General features: G+C 37.1%; 4 protein-coding genes across 4 annotated transcripts; all 4 read left to right on the forward strand.

Annotated features, from left to right (window-relative positions):
* The first annotated feature begins 1674 nt into the window (after positions 1-1674).
* LOC145914438 (uncharacterized) lies at positions 1675-3571 on the forward strand. Its single transcript, XM_083002268.1, has 7 exons — positions 1675-1777; positions 1903-1973; positions 2093-2188; positions 2388-2586; positions 2965-3108; positions 3181-3363; positions 3444-3571. Exons 1-7 carry the CDS (start codon positions 1675-1677, stop codon positions 3569-3571), a joined length of 924 nt encoding a protein of 307 aa, XP_082858394.1.
* A 2748-nt stretch (positions 3572-6319) lies between these two features.
* Positions 6320-9053, forward strand: LOC145914096 (COMM domain-containing protein 5-like). The gene is made up of 4 exons (XM_083001871.1): positions 6320-6578; positions 6728-6908; positions 7172-7394; positions 8728-9053. Exons 1-4 carry the CDS (start codon positions 6458-6460, stop codon positions 8827-8829), a joined length of 627 nt encoding a protein of 208 aa, XP_082857997.1. The 5' UTR covers positions 6320-6457; the 3' UTR covers positions 8830-9053.
* Positions 9054-11234: 2181 nt separating this feature from the next.
* On the forward strand, positions 11235-13162 carry LOC145914439 (beta-1,4-galactosyltransferase 4-like). Its single transcript, XM_083002269.1, has 5 exons — positions 11235-11804; positions 11883-12019; positions 12235-12450; positions 12559-12756; positions 12934-13162. The coding sequence occupies exons 1-5, from the start codon at positions 11235-11237 to the stop codon at positions 13160-13162; spliced, it is 1350 nt and encodes a 449-aa protein (XP_082858395.1).
* A 2859-nt stretch (positions 13163-16021) lies between these two features.
* Positions 16022-21863, forward strand: LOC145914440 (uncharacterized). Its single transcript, XM_083002270.1, has 9 exons — positions 16022-17962; positions 18119-18424; positions 18706-18928; positions 18989-19217; positions 19345-19552; positions 19739-19923; positions 20251-20377; positions 21397-21523; positions 21661-21863. Exons 1-9 carry the CDS (start codon positions 16022-16024, stop codon positions 21861-21863), a joined length of 3549 nt encoding a protein of 1182 aa, XP_082858396.1.
* Positions 21864-23052: the final 1189 nt, after the last annotated feature.

Genomic DNA, 23052 nt, shown 5'->3' on the forward strand with positions numbered 1-23052 from the left:
ATATTTGATTACCAAGTAAGGGTATAGGACGACAGCATAAAACATGATAGCATTGTCCAATGACAGTGGTTGGATGAGCTAAGGGGCCTCATTAGCCCATGGTCATTCAAACCTCACCAGGAGTTTAATTTTTTTCATCGCCCGACATGTGAAGAAAGTGGCCTGGATATAACTTTTGGCTGAAATGCCGTGGCTGTGGTTCCTAATTCTTTAGATTATTTTGGGTTTGACATAGCATTTAATATGTTTATTCTCGTTGTCCGCTCAGTCATCTTGGCACTTTGCATGGATTTTTATTCTATAGGAATGTGTTAAAATTACTCCATATTTGTCATAAATTTTGTAAAAATTATTTAAATGTTGTGTTAACTATTTTCACTAAGTTAGTTTTTTCGCAAGAACAACTATGTGCTTTTTGCTTTTAGGTATCCGTACTTTTGCATGCAAAAAACATCTATGCGTAACAAAGTGTCGTAAAACGTTTTACATATCATAAGCGCACTTATAAAAACACTATTTACGTGTTTACTCATAATTCTGATAATAAGATGGACCAGTCTTTTTATTTTCAGAAATATGCGCACTTTTATGCAAATTTACTTAATTAATGTATATGAAAATTACTAAATCAATGTATATGAAAATTACCTAATCTCAGCAACAAGAGCCCGCGTTGTGATCGCTGAAGCTCGTATTTTTTGTCTTACCCTTAAACACAACAAGCCAATTTCCAAGAATGCTTCGTTGATCTTTCACGCGATTTGCGTCGGTTAGTAAAATGTATTTTAGTTCGCAAAAGAAGCATTACATTTCTCAGAAGATGACTAAAAATCTCGACAAAAATTCCGAACATGTAAACAGGGCAATTGTTTTTATAAAAATTACGCAGCGATACGACATCGTCGATGGCAAAAAAATCATGTATTCGTGTTCAGCGTCATGCTGACGCGAGGTATGTCTGTCTATCGTGTTAAAATGTAAAAATACTGTGCAAAAATAAAGCTTTTAAGAGACGACTTGTGTGCATTTTAGCGAAGTTTTCCGTCAATAGCGAGCTCGCTATATGTAGCGACGATTTCTTATCAAGCTGCTTCAGGTCTTCAAAACAGCGTTGAAAGGAATATGTTTGTCTGGAGAGTCAAGCAAAAGGCGTGTGATTAAGTTTTAATGAAAAGAGAAGAGATAGTTTCAATGTTTATTGTTTATTGCAAAAAAATTGTACATATAAAATATCGTTTAAAATTCGCAACAGTTAATAGCCATCGTGTTTTGGTTGATTTTCTGTGCGAGTTGTAACCAACACATTTAAGCTCTATTGCAATTGTGCAAGTGCAATGATAAGTATATGACATACATGAGAAACACAATAAATACAATGTTTTCATAAACATTGTCACTCGTTTTATACGACAGTTTATTAATTCATTTGACCCAGCTTACATTGTAGATACTAATTTGTTATGAGGCTGAGATGACGTAAACGTTCAATCGCTTTGATTCGTCATGTTGTTGTTGTCAACTAAAATGCATCCCTTGCCACCTGACGTATCATAGTATATTTACAGACCTGTTAGGAGGCACCTGTTTTCTTACAACCCTATATTTTTGTCGTCTTGCAGTTGCAAGGAACAGTAAATAGATTATAAAATGATGAAGATAATAGGTATATTAGGCATGCGAAAGATCACCAAACTTACTTTTGTAAGCACGCTTGGTTGTTTAATACTCATGTGCAGTTACGGTTTAAACAAGAAAATCAAGTGGATTGGAGATTCAGGTAAAATTGTGTGTACGTTTGTAAGACGGTAGAAATAATTTTTGATAAGACATTTACCATGCTACTACATAACGTTCCCCCAACGACAAAATTCGGACGCAGCAAAATATATTTTTGTGTTGCAGGATTATTTGTCAACTCTCCATCAGAAGTGGCAGAAAAATATCCCATGGAAATTGCTCCAGGACCGAAAATGGTAAGTCAACAATTTGAACTCCTATTTATTTATATTTCATTATACCTAAAAAGTTAAAGGTAAGATTCAAACAATAACCATATAATTTTATTCGCATAATAAATGTTCAATTTATACAGGCACTCATCGCTTGGCCTTTGGTGCTTGGGTCAAATCTACTGAGTATCTGGTGGATCAGCAAAATGGCCGACAAAAATATGCGGGTATTCGACAAGGTATAAAAAATATTTTAATAACAAATTAAATCCTTTTGTTGGCGATTTTCGTACACGAAGTATGATTTGATTGGAAAAAGTTGGTCTTTACTCAGCAAGAAAAAGCTTTTTGGGAACAAAGCTTGAAATATTTAAGAACAAAGTGTGAAATATGATAATCACGAATGAAACTATTGCTTTCAAATTTGTTGTCAACAAGGAGTTTTATTTGGATTGGATAATGCACATGGTGTTGACATCTATGTGGGTCTTTCATTTTGATCATGAGCAACATACAATAAACCTTCCATTGGTTGGCTTGGTCTGCTCCTTATCTTACCGCAATCTTCTCCGAATTTGTCGAAGATTGGAAATTAAGAATACAGATTTGACCAACCACGGTTACACAAAAATTTCCGGTTAGTCCACACATTAAAGTTTATTTATTTTTCTTTTAGAAATTTTGGTTTGTGTGAAAGTCACTATCTTGCAAAACGAAATATTGTTCAGGTTAATATGTTTCTGTACAATTGACTTGTCACTTAAAAACCCGGGTTGAAAGTGTAAACAAAACGTTCAACATTTATACAATATGTGCAGGTTAGGTATAGGTTAGGCCAACAGTTTAGAATCATTATTAAGTAGAACGATTTATGAAAATATCTTAATTTGCCTTGAAAACCGTGCCCAACGTGGAAACCCGGTAAGTCCAGCAACCTGCTTTGTGAGCCAGGCCTAATATAGTAACGCGTTCCACATATACCTCTGAACTAAAAAAACTAAATTTTACTTTGCAGATTACAAACTTTGGGTTGTAAAGAACTTGGTTGTGCCTGCTTGTGTTGGCCACTCTGTTTGGTCAACAATCGCCATGGCATCAACGATTACTTACGCAATTGCATATGTTCCATCAAGTGGTAGAACGGAAGCAATAAGCACTGGTAACTATTGAGCAATAAATCCGCCACATACCATGTTTCAAAATAGGAGAAAATAAAATGAACTGTTTGTAGGTATTCTTAATCCTGCTTCATGTTCCACTGTTGGTTTGTGGTACATAGTAATGTTTCAGATGTCGTACACGGCCCTAGACCTGTCAGCGTACAGACGTTACACAAGACACATAAGGATGATGCATCCGTTTATATGTGTTGCCGTTGTTGGTGTTTGCCTCTCCAACTACAATCCTGACCAAGGTTTGTTATTTTTAACAAGAGTGTTGATTGTTTTAGTGGCTGACAAATAATAGTACATTGCACACTTTTTTGTTGAACAGGATTCACAGAGAACAACACGCTTTTGTTGCTGATCTGTGCGTTTTCTGCTGTAGCTTTTGTTGCAAGAAAGTGGTGCAACAACATGTTTGATAATGGTTTTGAAGAAACAAGCAAAAAGACTATCTAAGTTTGTAAATGAAAGTTGCGTCTTTTGTCTTGCAATTTTTGCTTCATGCCCCAACAAAATACCTCAATTATGAATATATAAATCGCCAATGAAATTTATACATAAAAGTAGGGTGGGTTGCAACGTCTGTGTGTGTTTCTCTTACCTTGTGCAGCTATTTTAATAAACAGATTTGTATATGACATAAATTTAAAAAGAAGTCAAATTTTTGAACTCCCTGGTACCAATGCTGTACAAACTGAAATGTCTCCGTGCTCAAAGTTAACTAAACACATAATAGGTTTGCAAAAAGTAGCAACGGATTACCAGGTAGTTCGCCCCAATACTTGGCGATCACAGGTGACATGTAGAAATCATCACAGCCAAGGCATTGCAGCCAAGCTGGATCAGCCACGTTTGTTAACGAAGTGAGATCTAAAGCATGATGTGCTTGCCAAAGTTTGAAACCTGCTGAGCACGAAGCAAACAAAACACAACTATGATTCCAAGAAACAACGAATTGCGTACTCCAGGACTTCCCAAACGTTTTTTAGAAATTTAATTCAAAAACCAAATTTGAGAACAAGACCTTGCGAATCAGAATAAAATAAGAGTTACTTCTCTAATTCGTCGAATAATTCCCCCACTTATAACTCCACTTCCGTGTAACATGTTGAAACTGTAAGTTCGTGACGTTACTAATTGGCTGTGTATGAACCGTATCGAAACTCGCTGTCGTCAAAATCATTGAACGACTAAGCAACACTTTTGAATTTCAGCGTAACTAAAGTCGAGGCAAGTTCGTCACAGGTCACGCGTGACGTCAATAAATACGACAGGTGTCGTTTATTGATTCGACCGCAGTTGGAGTAAATCTTGCCACAACCCTGATTTCCATACAACATCTGTGTGTGTTTTATTGTAATGTTAACAGAATCACCGTCAACAAGTTTATACGTTTGCCGTAATTCTTTGCATAAAGGTTAATCGCACCAGAACAGCGCCAGTTTTAACTTGCTGTCGTCACCATAAAGCTGGAGCCAATTAGGTGAAACTGCGCGTCAGTTACAAATAGTGATGTCAAATCACTTACGCTGATCCAGTTAACTGATTGACATTGTCACTATTGATGCGATAATTTAATATGACACATTTAAAATGTTATTTGTTATGATGCTGAAATTGCGTGTCATCTGTCGTTAGATTAGACATGCGACCGCATCGATTCGTCACATATTGTTGTTGTCAACCTAAAATCACCTCTTGTGCAAGCATTGCATCGTCGTATTCACATATATAATATATAAATTGGGGTTTGTTGACCGGTTTAATATTTTTTAAATAAGATTTGCAAATTTTGGTTAGAATGATGATTATCACAAAGGCATATAAGCATCCAAAACCTCACTAAACTGTTAACTTATACAAGACCAAAAAAAACATTAATTTATTTCTGTTAAAGTAAAAACTTATATCAATTTATTAGTTTTGCATCTTTCATTTTGTCCAGATTGGACAAACACAGATCGCTTTGTGCAAATCTCGCTGACGTCACAATACGGCGACAAACCTCTACCAAATTTGTAAGAGTTACGACGTCATATTAGACTTAGTCTAACTCAATCGTAGAATAAAATTTAAATAGGCTTTGACAATTTGTTCAACTGTAGCAACGTCAAAAGTTTTTAAGAAAATTGAAGTGTTTCAAAAGTTGTTTAACAAATTAAAAGAAAACTTCTTGTTTATTCAAGCTGTGCACTGTGCTACGTGAAGATAATGCGTCAGACTGGAAACTCACCTCTATATTCACTATAACTCGTATGGTTTTCTTCTTCATTTCCCACCCGCCTTAGGCCTATGAATCTGTATTAAATAATAATAACGAATATTTTTTTGACATAATTGCGACATTTTGTGCAACCAGAATGGCCGCACAAATTTCTCCACAATAAGGCCGCGGCTAGGACATGACTTATTTGGATGATAACTTTTTTTCGCACGGTGGCAGAATGATAACTTTTTTTGGAAGCAAACAGCGACAATTTCTATACATTTCAACCCGGTATTGGTCCGACCGCAAACCCAACATCACTAATTATCCGTATTTTTAAAAAACAAGCACATTTTGATAAGAAAACTATTAGTTTAAAATAAGTGGAAATTAGTACGTTTGTATTTTTTTTAATAAGCACTGCATGGCAATCCTGCTCCTGTGATGTTGGATGTAAAGCGTTCTAGAATCCAGAGCTTTTTTCAACATTACATTTATTCCTTTTGCATGTTAGTAGGCTACGAATTATCAACAAAAAGAATAATTAATGGTTTAGTGCGTTATGTGGAAGATGTATTGCAAAATACCGGGTTTAATTAGAGCGAATTATCATCACAAAACTACAACCATATCAAGGCAATAAGTTTGGACGGCAGAATTTTATGAATTTTAAAATTTCTTTTAATAACGAACTGTTTATGCGAAAGTTTTTCCAGCTGTCATCATCACGAAAAAATGTCAGTCAGCAATACTTTAACGCCGATTACTCTACCGTTTTACAAGGCAGCAGGCTTACTTTAAAGCGATAGTGTTTGTTTGTTTATTCACAGGCAGACCTGTGGTATGATATGATGTACATTGACCACCAGAGGGATGTTAGTTGATGTGTAGTAATTCACCAATAAAACCCATGTCGACCAAAAAAACGATTACCGTTTTTGAGTTTTACGAGGTGACGGAACAATTTTTTACACTTCATTGTTCATACTTCATAGGGCAGATGCAGTCCTTTCCAACCACAAAAACTTCACAAAAAATAGCATATTTTTTGTGTAAATCCAGTCAAAAAAGTAGTTTTTCATGTTTGCGAGATTTGCTTTCCTTTCAGGAATTTTTTTAAAGGTTTTTAGAAAAACATGTCTGCTGATGCAAGGACAAGAATTGCCCTTTTTGGATCGCGGGCCCCTGCAGAAATTGCTTTGATGATAAAAACCTTAAAGCATGTTGAGCCGAAGACATTTACTGCCATTGTTCAGGGTGTGTACTTTGTGGTATTCAAAGTTGTTATTTAATTTTGCTATCATATGTATAGGCTACATAAAAACTAGCATAATTTTTTAGCAAGTATATAACTCCTGTCAGGATTTTTTTTTTGTAAAAGTTATATATAAACCTTTTTTGTTCAGTTGCATCAAGTATGTTGAAGCAGGAAAGTAAAGTTACATTCAGTGAGCTCACAAAAGAAATTGATGGTGCGCTTATTAATACTGTTTATCCTGGAGTTTTATTAATTCTACAAAAAGCACTCCGAATTCCTCCAAATCAGATGAAGAAATCGGATTTTGCTTTGGAACTGTCTGAATTAAAGTATGCCCTTACAAACATTTTAAACAAGTCTTGTCTTCTTTTCAAACTGTGAGAAACCCAAACAATGATGTTTTTGCCATAGTATTTTAATGTTATAATGCAAATTAAACACAGTTAACCTTGAAATACATGATTGCTTTTTAACTGGTAACATAACAAGCATATTTTTATATGCTACCTAAATTGAAAATGTAAATATTTTGGTGTTACAGATAAATTATTTTGCTTCAAGCTACCAATTAAGGCATTTTTTTCTGTTTTAGTATTGCAGAAAAATTTCGAAAGCCCTTAAGTGATGCCCTATTTTTGGGGAAAGATTGTCTCAGGCAAACATTTTTGAATCCAACTCAACAAATGTTTCCTAAAGTAAATGATGTGCGATGGAGGGTGGATGTTGCAATATCAACTACGTCACTAAACAGAGTGTTAGAACCATCTTTACTAATGAATATTACAACTGATCACAATGAAGAACACTTGTTCGAAGTAAGTGTGACAATTATTTTAAATAGTCAATTTTGAATGTATAGATATAAATGTGTGCTCCCCTCACATTAGGACATCATCAGTATCTGTTTGTTACCAAAAAGGAACATTATATTTTAACTTCTCTGTCCATTTCATAATTAGTGCTAAATAAAAAAATAAAAAAAAAATAATAAAATAAACTTGCGTTGCTTTGCCCCGATGATCCAAACCAAATTTTTCGCCAAAACCAAATATGTTGCCTTTTTGTCCACTTGCCCTTGTTCATAGAAGCACCAAATGCATTTTTAGCTAAGTTTAGGGAAAGGGGTAATGCGTATCAAGCAAGAAATCGGTCTGTTGCTACGCTTGTTGTGCATGGTGGATATTAACGCTTTAATTCCTAAGTTTAACGTTCTGTTATAAAATACTAAATTCCTTTGTTGGTTCTATGACAAAATTAAACTTTGTTGCTTGTGCTATAATTTTGAATCAAAAGTTGTATATGGAATATGGAAATATGCAGAAATCGCTAAACGGGTTCGGCACTCTAGGGGCCATGAATAGCAAAAGGTGATCCATGAACACTATGGTTTGCTTCAAAGCTAAGGGATTTTTGCCGTAAAGCATGGGTCCACCAATAGTGTCACGTGATTTTGAAAATCGGTCCTCACACGCGAAAATTTGTTTTCTCTTTCAATGGCCATGAAAATTTGTAGTAATTACAATACCGTATTTACTCGATTGTAAGCCGCCCTCGAATGTAAGCCGCCCTCGATTGTAAGCCGCATGTGAAGGTGTTCAAAAATTAATATAAGCCGCCCTCGAATGTAAGCCGCCCTCGATTGTAAGCCGCATGCGAAGGTGTTCAAAAATTAATATAAGCCGCCCTCGAATGTAAGCCGCACGTTAATGTCAAAGTCAAACTTAGGTGCCCTACAACAATAATAGTCAACAAATCTGTCGTTTAAAATTGTCAGATACGCAGACAATCTTGGGAGATAAAACGTATTGGTACGATGAAGCGAGTTGATGGTAAATTACATTAAACAACAGAGCGCAGACAAAATATCGGCGTGACATTAAATAATGTAAGCCGCCCTCGAATATAAGCCGCCCTCGATTGTAAGCCGCACAAACGGTAGGTTAAAAAACTTTATAAGCCGCGGCTTACAATCGAGTAAATACGGTATACTATTAAAAATAAAATTGTAACATTGTTTTTGTTGGAACTGTCCGAACCTTGTATGAAAGAAAATGTAATATCAACAATTAAATATAAGTATTGCATAAAACATTTGGCGATTGCGTTTTACGTTTTACGCAGCTAACTATACACATGTTTTCGTGACAGGTGTCCAAGGAAAAGTTTCATGAACTTCGTTACTCTGTGGCAGAAGTTTTAAATCACATGCAACAGTTGGAAAAGAGATCAGTTCTAAAACTCGACACCTAAATGACAAGCAAAATTTTTTGATTTTTTAATTATACTGAACAAAAACACAAGCATTTTAGCGTTTCTTTCTATTTTTGAACTATTGATTTTGCTGATTCTGTCACACAATTTGTACCGTCCATCGAATTAATTAATAAAGTAATACGCGCGACAAAATTTTGTTTTTACTGCATCTGTCATGTGATTTTGTTGAAACATGTGCAATAAAGTGCCCTTATGTTGAAGTATCATGTCTAAACCAACAACTTATGCTAGTGACCCGTTGTAATCGAGTTGGCTATGCGAAGTGAAAAGAAAATATGAGATACAACAGTAGGCTGTCGAAGCATAAAATTAAAACTAATATTTTGAATGGCAGAGCCAGAATCCAGATGAGGTCTCGGCAGATGGTCGAAAGCAATCCACACATTATTGTTTTGCCAAAAGAATAGATTTTGAATAGTAGGCTGCTTTAAAAGTGTGCGGCCATATGAGCAAGTCGGGAGGTTGAATTTCACGTAAGCGTTTGTGAAAATGACCTAAAAACTGGTAACCAAAATAAGTGATGGACGATCAGCGTCAGTGCGATCTTTTATTTAGTTTAACACGTACTGAATTACAGCGAATTAACTACCAAAAGAACGTGCGTACGTAACAGGGCGATGGCGAGAATACTGTTTTTCGAAGGATAACGAATGGGCGTTTTTTTTCATGAGGTCAAGAGTGTGATCAAGGAATATTGCAGGGTTCGAATTGGCGGTTAAAAAACGTATCGCAAAAACGTTACAACTTAAAGTCCAGTACTTAAATTTTGCTTCGTACGCGATTGTGCATTATGCTTAAAACCTGCTGTTTTAAACTCGTCAACCCAATATTTGTTTCGTCATACATCGCCATCGTTTCATTGACTTGCGCAATAGAGGCTTGAAAAAATACGAGGAGTGAAAGAAAATAGTCGTTGACATTGCCAAGAAACGTTAACAACGATGTTTGCATCAGTGCTTGTTGCGTGTACGAATGAATAGATAAAGAAGAATGCGGCGTCTTATAATCTGCTGCGTGTTGCATCGCAATAATCTCAAAAACGGGTCGCAACAACTCCAAAAACGGTTCGCAATTTGCGAATTGCGAACTGCTAATTCGAACCCTGTATTGTCCGACGTTTCACCTGCTTTACAGCTGGGCTTCATCAGGGTAATGGTGCATCACACAAACAATTAAAGCATCGAAAACCGTACATACACGAAAAAGAAAAAAAAGCCGCTAAAACTGCTTGTAAATGTACGTAATATAATTATAAAACGCGGAAACAACATACTTTGGGCAAAAATAAACCAATGAATGAATGAGTTCAAACAAGAAAATATAAGCGCTGTTCCCTGTCATTTACGCAGAGTGTTCTTTTGTATGTCGAGCGCTTCTAGAAAAAGGCGCTTTGTATGATCTGCCTCCCTCTCCAGAACCTTGGTCCTGTCGAATGCAAGGTGACCGTGTAAGGCAGAATGTTTAGTCTGTCTTACTTGCGTCTTTCGATGCAACCTCCGGTTTCCCTGATGTAGTCACCCTCGAGCTCTCCGCACGGAATCAAATAATCCATTTTTTGGTTCTGCAGTTTACGTGACAGTCGGATGTGACAATAAGCTGCGAAGTGGTCTATGGGGTCTAATGTAGACTATAATCCCATGGTCGACCAACATCCGCTTTAAAGTCTCGTTTTTTTTTTTTACAAAATTATGTGTAACAATGCAATGGGTCATGCATGGGCGCCAGTGTTTTGGTTGAATGAGCGCAGATGAACAGGCTGTTGCCAGGGCGATTTTCATCGTGTTTGGGGCAGTTTTACTATGGTTTTCAGGGTTATTAGTCAGTAAGTAAATTGGTAGAGGGTGCTGTTGAACATGTAGCTGAAAAACTACCCAAATCTTGAGGTAGATTTTGTGGAAAAATGAATCACAGAAAGTATGGTCAATTTGTGATTTTCTGTTAGTCCGACCCTTGTCTGGGAATTCTGGTCAAAATTATATTCGAGATAACTACTTTAACTGCTCCCCCGGGGGTATTTTGACCTTCTGTTGGCCATTATTTTGGCCAAAAAAGCAGAAAAAAGTGTAGGTTTGTTTTGTGAAAAAATGAATCACAGAAAGTACCCTACATTTGCCATTAAGTGAAGCCGCCAACCCTCCTCTACACAATTCATTAAGAATTAGATGTCTTGTAACTGTTTTTTTCCCCCAGGACTGTCTGTACCCCCTCAAAACTCAATTTTTAGGATTTAATTGTGAGATGCGGCCTAAAGCAAGTGAAACGTCGGAGAATAAAAGTCACATTAATTGTTCCAGAAGGACAGATTTTTAAAATATAAAATGTGATTTATTTGTTTCTGTATAGTCGAAAGTGTTGAATAGACCACGTTTTTTGGCAATATAATGTCGGGGATCAATGTTTGCTTTTGCCTAAGAAGCAAATCGAGGTTCGTCCGCATTTTAACACTCCTAATTATGGCGAACACTGCTGCTGCTCTTGTCTATCTTTACACAATAAGTCATCAAGCGGCTTCTATCAACCAAAGCCAAACCACTGCTGCTTCACTTGCATCAAAACTGTACAAGTATGGATCGAAACTCATGAATATCTCTCATAAAAAGGAAGTTAACTTGCATGGAAATCGTGGTCACCACGAGGACCATGCGCAAAATAAAGACCAAACCAGCAGGGGGCACCAAAGTCATGCGCAAAATCGAAAGGCTCATCACCAACAACCACACGCTCAAATACATCACAGCAGTTCCCACCATCAAGTGCGTCACAGTCCCCGCGATAAAATACATCACAGTCCCCACCGTAAAATACATCACAGGCACCACCATGGCAAACTACATTATCAAACACACAGAAAGAATTATTATCCCTTGTATGTGGCTGAAGACTGGAGAAACTCAGTCATGCGTATCAGTCAGGAATACCACATCGGCGAAAGAAAAGTGATTGATTATGCGGTGAGTTTAAAACACATGGTGTAAATTAAATCACCAATTTTGAAATTCGAGAAAATCCTGTGCGATTTTATTTTGTAGAGTTTGAGACCCAACACATCTAGTACCGTCATGTTCAGTGACGTTGCAGCCGAAAATCCGCACCTGTTACCAGGCGGAAGGTTCAAACCTCATGGAATTCATCCAAGATCGAAAGTTGCAATTATCATACCGTACAGGTTTGAAATTAAGAAAATAAATTTATGATTTAAAATATATTTCTAGGATGAAAGCACGTGCTAAAGGCGGGATAAAATATGTGGTTTACGACATTTCGCGATCAAGTAAATTTGTTGCCAACTGTTTTTTTTTGTGTTAACAATGAGACAGATCTTCAACAAAGTATTGTTCGAAAATCGTTCCTAACCCAAAGCACGCGTTTTATTTAATATAGACGCCGATGGTATCATTTACGTCTTTTGCTTCATCATTTGCATCCTATTCTTCAAAAGCAAGGTCTGCAGTACGGTGTATTTATTGTTCATCAAAGAGGGGAGGGATTGTTTAACAAGGCTTCGCTACTGAATGTTGGCTACCTTGAAGCTTCAAAACTGGGAGATTATAAATGTTTTGTTTTTCACGACGTGGATTTAATTCCGGAAAATCACAGGTTGAACAACATATTTGGCGAAAAAACTTGCTGTGTTTAAACGTTTTGATTAAACTTTTACCCGAACCTTGCTTTTGACGAAACAAATTAAGCAATTTTTAACATTAGATGTCTTTACACTTGTTCGGAGACGACAAACGATCCTCGTCACATAGCAACGGCAGTTAGCAAGTTTGGTTACAATAGCAACCCAGGTGTTACAATCGGCGGAGTTTCTGCATTTAGTCGTCGTCAGTTGGAAGTTGTGAATGGTTGGTCGAACCAGTTTCATGGTTGGGGAGGTGAAGATGATGACATGGCAAAACGGTTGGTTCAACATCTTTGGTTTGCAAAAGAATTTGAGAAAACAACTGCTAATGAAGCGCGGCATAAAAAAATCCACTTTTATCTAATAACAACAAATAACATTTCCTTAAGCTTTGAATTACGCGCAATTACTAATTTCATTTGAGGTTTCTTGAGCTTGGTTTACTTTTTTCCCAGAATTCGTTCCAAGCACATGCACATTCGTCGCCCACCTCGCCGGTATTGTCGGTTCACCTCTCTTCCACATGGACGAGATAAGGGAAATCCTTACAATAGAAACAGGTGGAAGCTTCTGCGAAGCAGCAAGGAGAGAATGTCACGTGACGGACTAAACACCATCAAGTATCACGTGGCTTCCACACAAAAATATGCCACCTATACAAATATCTCTGTTAATTTACAATAGTTTAGTGTAGATTTGCATTTTGCTTTTTGGTGTGTAGTTTTGCCCTTGCAGCAATGTATGCAATTTTTTTTCAATATGTTTGCATCGAATGATAATTTATAGTTCAAAGATTACACAAAACATCTCCATAAACCGTTGATCTTGTATCTGTTTGTCTATGTCCCAGGTATAACTTAATTTCCAAAACACCCGTTGTTTCTTTGTGCTCCAGTGCAAGCATATCGACGGGATTGTCGGCCAGTTTTTCATCGATTTCATCGAACAATGCAGTTAGGTTCTCTATCAATCATATCTAGTACATTTCATTGACGAGCAACAATCCATGAGAGCAACACTTATCTATGTATGTTATACGAACTGAATTAGTCTGATACTGCAAATTTCATAATTATATGTTATACGTATTTGAGGTCATGTTGCAGTATCAGGTGATCAGATAAAAAATGGATATTCAACATTAACAACTTAAAAACAAACACTACGTAGCCTACATTCAATGCCAATCATTGTGTGGTAATTTTTGTGCCTTGGTATTTATAAAAGTTTTATCACCGGAATCTCATGATAGCTTTACGTCCCAGGATTCTACACAGGAGTTATTTTTGGTTTAATTTTGCAGAGATCGAAACATACATGCATTTTGCGTAATCCAATGTGCTTGGAGTCACAGTTGCAAAACCAGTTTTTAAATTGGAAGAGTTGCATAAAATTATTAACTACCAAATTTTCTTTTTCATTGGCACTGGTTTTGTAAAAATATTTCCCGTGTGTTAAGAAAACAACACGATATGTTGGTAACATGTAACGCATGGCTTATGTGAGACACCAAAGAGACAAAATACATCTACACCGCATGTTTCGTAATAAACAAGTTTCCAAAAAACGCGTATTTACTGGAACTTGATAAATGCAACAAGTTCAAACTCCCGATGTTTCCAACATTGGCATATGACGTCGAAATGATGCATTTCTGGCAAATTGACTTCCTTTGAAGTTGGTTACATCGGTCGTTTATCTCCTCATGCGAGTTTCCAGTTGGGTAAGGCGCTCGGTTTATTCACCCGCACTGTGCTGTTATAACTCTCTAAATTTCGGCCAACCGCCAACAGGACAAAATACGCAGAAACAAGACTAGCAAACACGGCCGATTGACATGTATGTCAACAGGCCTATCGAGAAACACGTCTTTCTGATTCACATTTTCCTGAAACTGTGTTTGTTCCCCTTCCTAACACGATCTTCTTATCTGTAAGCTTCGTTTTACACAGGGCTACCTGTCTATATATATGTTGTCGATGCACGCAGGTGCACACAAGCATTGGAGTTCTCGAAGCAGGCTGTTGACATTAATAGCAAGTAGCGTTGAGATGTAGAACTAAGCTTGTTTGTACTCATCCGATAGAAAAGACCGTTGTTGTTTGGATTTCTAATAAAATAGTTTAGTTTAATGTGATATTATGCATGCTTACATTGTCAGTGGTAGTGCATATGTGCGTGGTATCCTGAGGAAGGTCGGTTGCAACTAATGACCAACATGTCGACCACAATAAATCCTAGCCACAACAAACTATAATGTACGGTTTTTATATGAAAACCAATTGAACGTTCAATGATTATTGATTTTAAGCTAAAAGTAAATATGCAGTGGTCGCTGATTAAGTATGTATAATACGTAATATGTTAAGTTTGTTGTTAAAATTATATTATTTTTTGAACAAGGAAATAGCCGATTTTCATTTACAAATGCTCAGTGGTGATTTAATTTAACGAAACGTAATTTTCTGTGGTGCTTAAGGTAACAAAATCGATCAAACACCACTGCACAATCTACATAGTAGGCTATGTGGAAATTCAAAATATCGTTTTACATTAGGTCATATTCCAATTACAACATAAGTTTTTGTGTTTTGTGAACTGGTGTGACACACGCATTTCAAAATAAGGGAAACTTAGTAGTTAACGTATCTATGAACAAATGAATTATCCAACAAATAAATAACTTAACCCTAATATTTTTCATTGATTCGACAAACCTTCCATAAGCTCTATTTTCTATTTTGTCCACACACAATTTTCATATACTGGTTAGTGCGTGATGTAACAACGACATTTGCACTCCGCCTTTCCCGATGGGTATTTACCTTTCTGGGCGTTTGAAGGCAAACAGAGGGCGATTTAGTTAATAAGTGCCCACTGTCTGCTGTTGCGAATTATTGTTTGCAAAGGACAACACTTCGTTAAAGAGAATATTTCGTCCGTTTGTGTTGAGGGGAAATGTAACTGTAACTAATAGAAAGTGGATGCCAGTGTGTTGATGTATAAAGGAGTAGGCAGGTTCAAAACATATCACTTATTGCGAAAGTTATGCAGATGATTGTTTACATAATAGTTCTACTTTTTACCTGTTCATAAACAGGACTACTGTTGTTGTTTTTTTGTGCTTTTTCAACGTATTAAACGTACTTCGGCTATATATTGCCTGTAAGTGTTTGTTATTCACCATAAACAGGGTTTTTTTTTTATATAGCACGCATTTTTAATTGCCACTTAGTTGTCACAAAAAAGTAGTTAATTGTTGTTCAAAGAGAGCTGTATGTAGTGTTTTTTTTTCTGCTTGTAAATTACCGTTACTTTTACACATCTGTATGAAACGATTTTGCAAGATTTGCCTGAGATAGGCTTTAAAAAGGTGGTAAAATTTGGGCAGTAACTCCAGTAGTAAAAGGTTGTAAATTTTATTGTTAAGACCGGAGTGTAGTAATTTCACTACGCAATGTTTGTTAACCCCGACACGTGGCAGCACAAAACATACATAACATAGGCAAATTCTGTCCTCAGAATCGGTAGCAAACGATAAACATGAACCTTAGGCGGGCACAACTGTTTCTTCTCCTTATCTTAGTGACGTCACTGATCTTTGAGATGGGAGAAGCGAAGAGGAAGAATAAAGGAGGAAAAAAGCGGAAAAAGAACAAAAAGAAGTTGACAACAACCACGGCTGAAACCACCACTGAATTTTACCAAACAACAGCGTTTGAAAACACGAATCCTGGAAATACATCAAAGTCTGAAGAACGAGCCTCAATCTCAACGTCGACACTGATTCCATCAACGAAGAAACAAACAAACACTAAACAACCCAAGCCCCCGAAAACAACTTCTGCGCTTCGTCAAGATACCACAGAACAGGAAAATGCCTTTAACGTTGCCAACACAGGTTTAATGTCAATCATCGACAGTATATTTGATTACGATGAAAACTATTCCTACGAGGATTACACTGAAACCACGTCAGCCCCAGTGGCCATTAGTGCGAACGGTCTTCCATATTGTGAAAGTTTGGGGATTCGCGACATGATGACTAAGCATTTTATAAACGGTACCATTAAACTGACTGAGCTCCTAAAGTTGAAACAAAGCGACGTTAGCCCAGAAGAACAAATCAGACTAACAAATGAAACGTTGATTAGAAATAATCTTCCTCCGTTGAAGCCTTGCGTTGTAAATGCTGAAGTAGAAGAAGAAACGACAACCACTATATCTTCCACCAAAACAAAACTTTCAACAACCAGCCCGAAAACATCCACCACCGCGTCTGAAACAACCACAACCAAGTTAGTCACAAGAACCGATTCTCCTCAAGTTACAAAACAACTTCCAACATGTGAAAGTTTGGGAATCCGTGCCATAATCACTCGTCACTTTATTCTCGGCGAAATCCAGTTTGCCGATATAAATAATCTCCGCCAGAGCAAAGTTAGCCCTGAGGAGAAAATAAAACTGACAAATGCAACTTTAATCAAACATAACTTGCCGCCCTTAAAGCCGTGCATTCCAAAATCAACCACTGACACCTCGATCGTCGCTCCTTTTTCCTCAACAACTACCAAACTCCCAACCACCACCAGCACTCGTGCGCCAAAAACATCCACGCCTACAATGACCTCAACTTCAACCGTAGTCAAAACAAGCACCACAGTGAAAATAATTGTTCCAGCTGTTCAAAATATACCTACTTGTGACACGCTTGGTATACCAGCCATTATGACACGTCATTTGTTCCGAGGCGAAATTCCTCATGCCGAACTACAAGAACTGAAACAAGCTGATGCGGACCCACAGGAAAAACTCAGACTTACTAATGCTACGTTAATTAGAAACAACTTACCTCCGTTAAAACCATGTGTTATAAAGTCCGCATCAAAGGCGTTTACCACGGAACAAGCGTCAACATCGGAAAAAATAACCTCACGGACCCCAACGCAAGCGCCCCGAAATACGGCAAGTCCCTCAACAACCACAACTGTGTTCGCAACTACAACAACTTCGCCTGTTTCTGCCAATCCCCAACAAAGTGATGCCTGTGACGCTGGAACCATTACACAAACTCTTCTGGGTTATGTTAGTAGTGGTCAGATTCCAGGCGAAATGCTACAAAAAATTGCTGACCCTAATTTAAGTAACGCCGAAAAGTTAACCCGAATTAATAAAGCACTTTCTAATGCTGGTTTACCGCTGATAGAGTGCGGTGTCGACGAAGACCACGAGTTACCCACAGCGACACCGTGTGAGCTAGTGAATATCACTGACCACGGAAGTCTGTTGGCGCTCGTAAGAGACATGGAAGAAGAAGAGCAGTTGCCAGATGGGACATATAACAAACTATTGTCAGATAAAATCGCACCAGAGGAGGCGAGGGAGATGGTGATGGGAGCAGCAGTGAATTCCGGAAGGTTTGCGCCAGATTGTGCCCAACTTGACCCACCTACGCCGAGAGTGTTGGGAAGTTCTCGTTTGGAGGTATAGTTATAAATTGTGTTGCGTTTCTCTGTAAAAACTTTCTTCTTGCAAGAGTCATAATTCTGGAAACACACATCTTCTATATAATGAAAAGATTTTGTAATTTCCAAAAAAAACATGAGAGTAAACATTAATTACAGTTCGTTTTAAAAACAGCAACTCAACAAGCTGCAGGCGATCATCAAGGCAGGATATTTACCACCTGATACTCTCACCAAACTGGCTCTAGGAGAAATTACGAAGGAATGGTTACGAGCAAACCTGTCGAAGAATGAGGACTACATTCTGTCGCAAATGCCAGATGCCATCGCTCAACTTGTCCGTGACGGTCACATGCCACCGGAAATTGTGGCAGAAATTTTTGGTCCTTCACCGAACAAAACTAAAATTATTCTGATGATGATTGAAGATGACGATCTGATTAAACAACTTCTTCCGGAGAAATTACGAACCATGCTTGGTGTGAGTGCTACTTCTATATTTTATGTATGAATACAGCATGTTGTTTGTCCCTATTAAACGCTTTCGAGATCACTACCCATTCTTGCCGTACGATCACAACGATTTTCACCTTTTTTTGTTGACCACATTTACAAAAAACATGTATTTCCAAGGTTAAAATTTGTTGGTTTCGTACAACTAAATATACGTTTTTCTAAACAGCATCGTCGGTGTTTTATTCAAATAGAATTAACGCATTTTGCTACAAAACTAAACTTGTGATACGGTTTTTATGTTCCCAGGATAAACCAGTGCCAACAGACCTAAAAATTTTAATGCTTAGCGGAAAAAACGAAACTGAAATTCGTGCAGAGATTGAAAACAATGACGAACTATTACAACAAATGATGTCGCCATCCTCTTGGTTCTTCTACAATCTCTTTAAGAGTCAAACGAACCGAACTATTAACGCCGCCATCAGCATCACAATCATAGTTGTTTTAATGTTCGTTATGACCTCATTAGGTAAGTGGAAAATCACACAAAAAATTAAAAAACTTTTATGTTAAATTTTTCTTTTTTTAGGTTGCACGATGACGGTTTCCAAAATAGCAGAGCATGCAAAACGTCCAAAGGGTGTCATAATCGCCTTGGTCGCACAATTCATCATCATGCCCGCTTCAGCCTACGCATTGACCGTGCTCTTTAAACTCAAGACGTTTGAAGCGATAGCTGTCTTGATTTGTGGTTGCTGTCCTGGTGGAAACCTTTCCAACATGCTTTCCTATGCTCTCAACGGAGACATGAACCTGAGGTTTTCAATCAAATAATGCATTTTTAATGGCCCCGATAACCATAGCAAACCAAAATTAGAAAAAGTCTTAATACTACGAAAAATTGCCCATTCGGTGTGATGCCCAACAAAAAAAATTTTCTCGCAGCATATTAATGACTACATGCTCTTCGATCATTGGTCTTGGTATGATGCCCCTGTCAATCTTCCTCTACTCCCAACTTATCGTACCTCTAGGGAGCAACGTAGTTCCTTACGAGAAAATCATAATCAACATTGCTTGCACCATTTTACCAGTTCTGGTCGGTGTCGCCATACGTCACTACAGACCGCAATGGACAACATACGTAATGAGGGTAAGACTATAAGTTCGACAAATACGAACCTCAACCATCGTTTATGATCATAACTATTTTCAACATTTGAAATGCTTATTAAAGGTTTTCTTTACCTGATGATTTATTATCAACATCATGCTTTCCTTAATATCTTAACGCTTACATAACTGTATGAGTTGGTTTATATTTCTATGTTATTTTCAGTTTGGCGCATTTGTGCTGATCGTTTGCACCATCACAATAGCAACTTTATCGGGAATAATGTTGGGGGACGCGTTTTTCCTCTACTTCAACACTTCTGTGCTCGCTTGTTGCGCAATTCTTCCTCTCACCGGTTACACACTGGGTTACGTATTCGCCTTTGTCGCAAGAGAGAATCCCAAATGCAGGTATGTTTGTGATCGTTTCCTTTGTCTCCAAGAAATGATACCCATAGGGCGAAGTTTAATTTTCTTTTTTGTACCAGACTGAACCTGTAAAGCAAGTGATTGGTTTGTGTATTAATACGGAAAGGACAATGAGGCCATTGTCTGAAGTGTCTTGTTTAAGTCCTCACATTCCACACCAGAAGTCATTTTTATTACTAATAAAATAATTCCACCCCATGTTTGATGATTCGTGTTTTCACTGCTTGCCTAAGAAATTTTTTCAAAATTCTAAAATGATTGAAAAAAATTGGTCGCATATTTGCTAAATTTCTTGACATTAATGTACAGGCGAACGATCTGCGTGGAAACAGGTTGTCAAAATGTTCAACTTTGTTCAACGGTTCTCAAGCTTGCGTTTGACCCAGTTTTGGTCGGAGTTCTTTTCTTAATGCCACTGGTGTACATGGCTTTCCAAGTAAGTACAAGTTTTTCTTGCTATGATTTTCTATTGGGGTTAAACAGTTTCAATTTTCTATTTGGGCACAAACAGTTTTTTTTTGGATAAACGTTGGAAATAGCAGAATTACGTTTGCGCAGTTTCTATGCAAAATGCACGAAAAGATTTCTCCTTGAAATATCCTATTTGTAAGTGTGCCTTTATGTAATTCAATGAAGCAAAAAGCCTCGGATTGGTTTCAGCTGATTTGTTAATTGATAAAATTCGATTCCCATAAACATCAACAGTTTTATATTGAATTTATTTTGCAGTTTGCAGTTAAACAACAAACTGAAAAAGCAGACTAACATTTGCAATAATTTAATGAAGCAGAAAATTGCAACACAACCAATAAAAGGTTGTTTAAATTTGCCAATAACGTAGAACAACTATTCCTGTGGTTGCGTTTTAATATTCTCGAAACAACTTTTTGTGTTTACAACCAACTATAAACTGTATTTACTGGTTTCATGTTGTTGTCTACAAAAGCTCAATGCGTTACAAGTTTAACTCTTGTTAACATAACGGTACAAGACCTGCAAAGAGCAACACACTATCGTACATTGGCTTAGAGAAACTCAAACGTAGGGTGCTTGACCTGCAAACTAGTTCCTGGCAAGGCTGTTATCAAACAAGATTGCATTCGCAATGGCAAACATTTTCTCGTCGTGCTGATTAGGTTGACAGTAAGTGGGGTGACTATAAGAGAAGTACAAACAAACTGATAAATATTATGCTGCCGTCGCGGCGACTTACAACAACCATCACCACTCAAATTTAATGTATAATGTTTTATCACTGCTTGTGAGGCGCACAACCTGCACTGTTGTCCCAATTATGAATTAAATTCCGTCACTTTAACAGAATATTAACGAAGTATTAAGTTATAATAAATATAAATAAGTAGGCTATATATCAATGCGATTTGGAAGATATGACAAGCACAATATTTTTTTTAAATACCAAACATGTAAACTTTGCATTGTTTATACCAACAGACTGCAGAAGCTTTTCTGATGATCCTTATCTTCCGTCTTTACAACCGTTGCCGAAATCCTAAAAAAGTAATTGAGGAAGAAAACGATTCTGAAGAGAAAAAGAAACTCGATTCAAGTTCGGATAAAGGTTAGTTTTACACAACACCTACAAGTTGTAAAAAGTTGCCATAAAAATCATAATCATAATTATCTACACAATTTGACTGTTTGTTATGATAGTTTTCCTGCTGTTTCTCTCAGTTTTGGAATGTTCTGCTTGAACAGGTTCTTCCATGAAAGATTGTGATGAGAATCATGAAAAGAAACCTCTGACGGACGGTGAAAAAAAGTCTAACACTGCCGTAGAAACTACCAACAAATCAAAAGACTCCGAAAGCGATATCGTTGAACTGTGGCCACTGGACAATACACCGAGTCCCGGTTACCTTGACTCATTTAAAGCAGCCGGCACTGAAAACTACGTGTAAGATAGTATAAGCAGTCGGGATGAGCCACAAAGTGCTACTTGAAAAACATCTATCTTCCGTTTATAAGTGTGGTCGTTTTGTTTATGTTTTGTTTGTTTACCTTCGCGCTTAACCAGCGGTAATTGTATATTTGTCCATTTTTAGCGCCGTGTGATATAATTTTATTCCAGTCACATCACACTGAGCTAACATTCTAGCACATGTGAACAAATGGTCACATCAATTTATGTCGTAGACTCATAACAGGCCGTAAATCTTAACGTAAAACCAAATCTGATAATTGACCGGACTCCCTCTGCTTATCAATCGGACAAACAGTAATAATGTATGGAAAAAGAGAAAAAAATAGAACCATTTTTTCATAGAAACAATAAGACCTTTCAGGTCGAAACAGTGTGTACGCCTGTCTGTAGCTCTCATGACTATTATGGCTCTTATAAAACCTTTAATATGCAAATTCTTTTTTACAATCCGAATACAATACAAGTGACTGTTACATGCTGTCACCGCAAAACATATCACAAAATTTATTACGTTTATTTGACAGGTGGCAACATTTATGGCTTACGACTTAAAACGTTTGGTTTAGTTTCTTATATGAACTTTAACTTTTGTCCATCGAGAAAACCGTTTCTTTTTCGAATAGGTACTCCAGCAAGCTAATTGTTTGCTCGTTGCGTTTTTTTATGGTACATACAGAAGGTTGATTTGTGATGTAATGTTTCCATATTGTTTTGTTATTAGTTATACATTGATGTGTAATTTTTAAAACGTTCGTGACCATACATGCTTTTACTACCTAATTTCCTATCAATAATTATCAGTTCATTCGATATACATCGTGCCGTGTTAGTTAATTTTTCATGTTGAATTGTTATATGAGAAAAGTGTCAAGAATAAAGAAATCTTGAAGGCATTTATTGGTGGTCAACGAGCATAAAAACTGTATTCTCTTCATTGTGAATTAAAAACCTGCAAATCAGGGCAGAGTTTTCCACATTTGCGTCAAAGTTTCTTTGCACGTGCACAATATACCATAAAAATCTTCCTGAGAACAAAGCAAAATAAATTTAATAGGTAAGTATCGGACCAAATCAGAACATTCAGATTCGGCTGAATATTGTAGGAATTGGAGTTGTTTGTTTGTTGATTACGTGTTCAGCTGCGATTGAATTGTTTCCTGACTCCT

This window comes from Ascidia mentula, chromosome 9, assembly GCF_947561715.1.
Source record: "Ascidia mentula chromosome 9, kaAscMent1.1, whole genome shotgun sequence".
In the NCBI taxonomy this organism is placed as follows: Eukaryota; Metazoa; Chordata; class Ascidiacea; order Phlebobranchia; family Ascidiidae; genus Ascidia; species Ascidia mentula.

Bases quoted from the DNA above. Each gene is read 5' to 3' on its own strand.
- LOC145914438 (XM_083002268.1), top strand. From the start codon at position 1,675: ATGCGAAAGATCACCAAACTTACTTTTGTAAGCACGCTTGGTTGTTTA. The intron at 2,189-2,387 runs GTATAAAAAATA...GTTGTCAACAAG, and splicing joins ATATGCGGGTATTCGACAAG to GAGTTTTATTTGGATTGGAT. The intron at 3,109-3,180 runs GTAACTATTGAG...AACTGTTTGTAG, and splicing joins AACGGAAGCAATAAGCACTG to GTATTCTTAATCCTGCTTCA.
- LOC145914096 (XM_083001871.1), top strand. From the start codon at position 6,458: ATGTCTGCTGATGCAAGGACAAGAATTGCCCTTTTTGGATCGCGGGCC. The intron at 6,579-6,727 runs GTGTGTACTTTG...TTTTTTGTTCAG, and splicing joins ATTTACTGCCATTGTTCAGG to TTGCATCAAGTATGTTGAAG. The intron at 7,395-8,727 runs GTAAGTGTGACA...TTTTCGTGACAG, and splicing joins ATGAAGAACACTTGTTCGAA to GTGTCCAAGGAAAAGTTTCA.
- LOC145914439 (XM_083002269.1), top strand. From the start codon at position 11,235: ATGTCGGGGATCAATGTTTGCTTTTGCCTAAGAAGCAAATCGAGGTTC. The intron at 11,805-11,882 runs GTGAGTTTAAAA...TTTATTTTGTAG, and splicing joins GAAAAGTGATTGATTATGCG to AGTTTGAGACCCAACACATC. The intron at 12,451-12,558 runs GTTGAACAACAT...TTTTAACATTAG, and splicing joins TTAATTCCGGAAAATCACAG to ATGTCTTTACACTTGTTCGG.
- LOC145914440 (XM_083002270.1), top strand. From the start codon at position 16,022: ATGAACCTTAGGCGGGCACAACTGTTTCTTCTCCTTATCTTAGTGACG. The intron at 18,425-18,705 runs GTGAGTGCTACT...TTATGTTCCCAG, and splicing joins AATTACGAACCATGCTTGGT to GATAAACCAGTGCCAACAGA. The intron at 19,553-19,738 runs GTAAGACTATAA...TGTTATTTTCAG, and splicing joins GGACAACATACGTAATGAGG to TTTGGCGCATTTGTGCTGAT.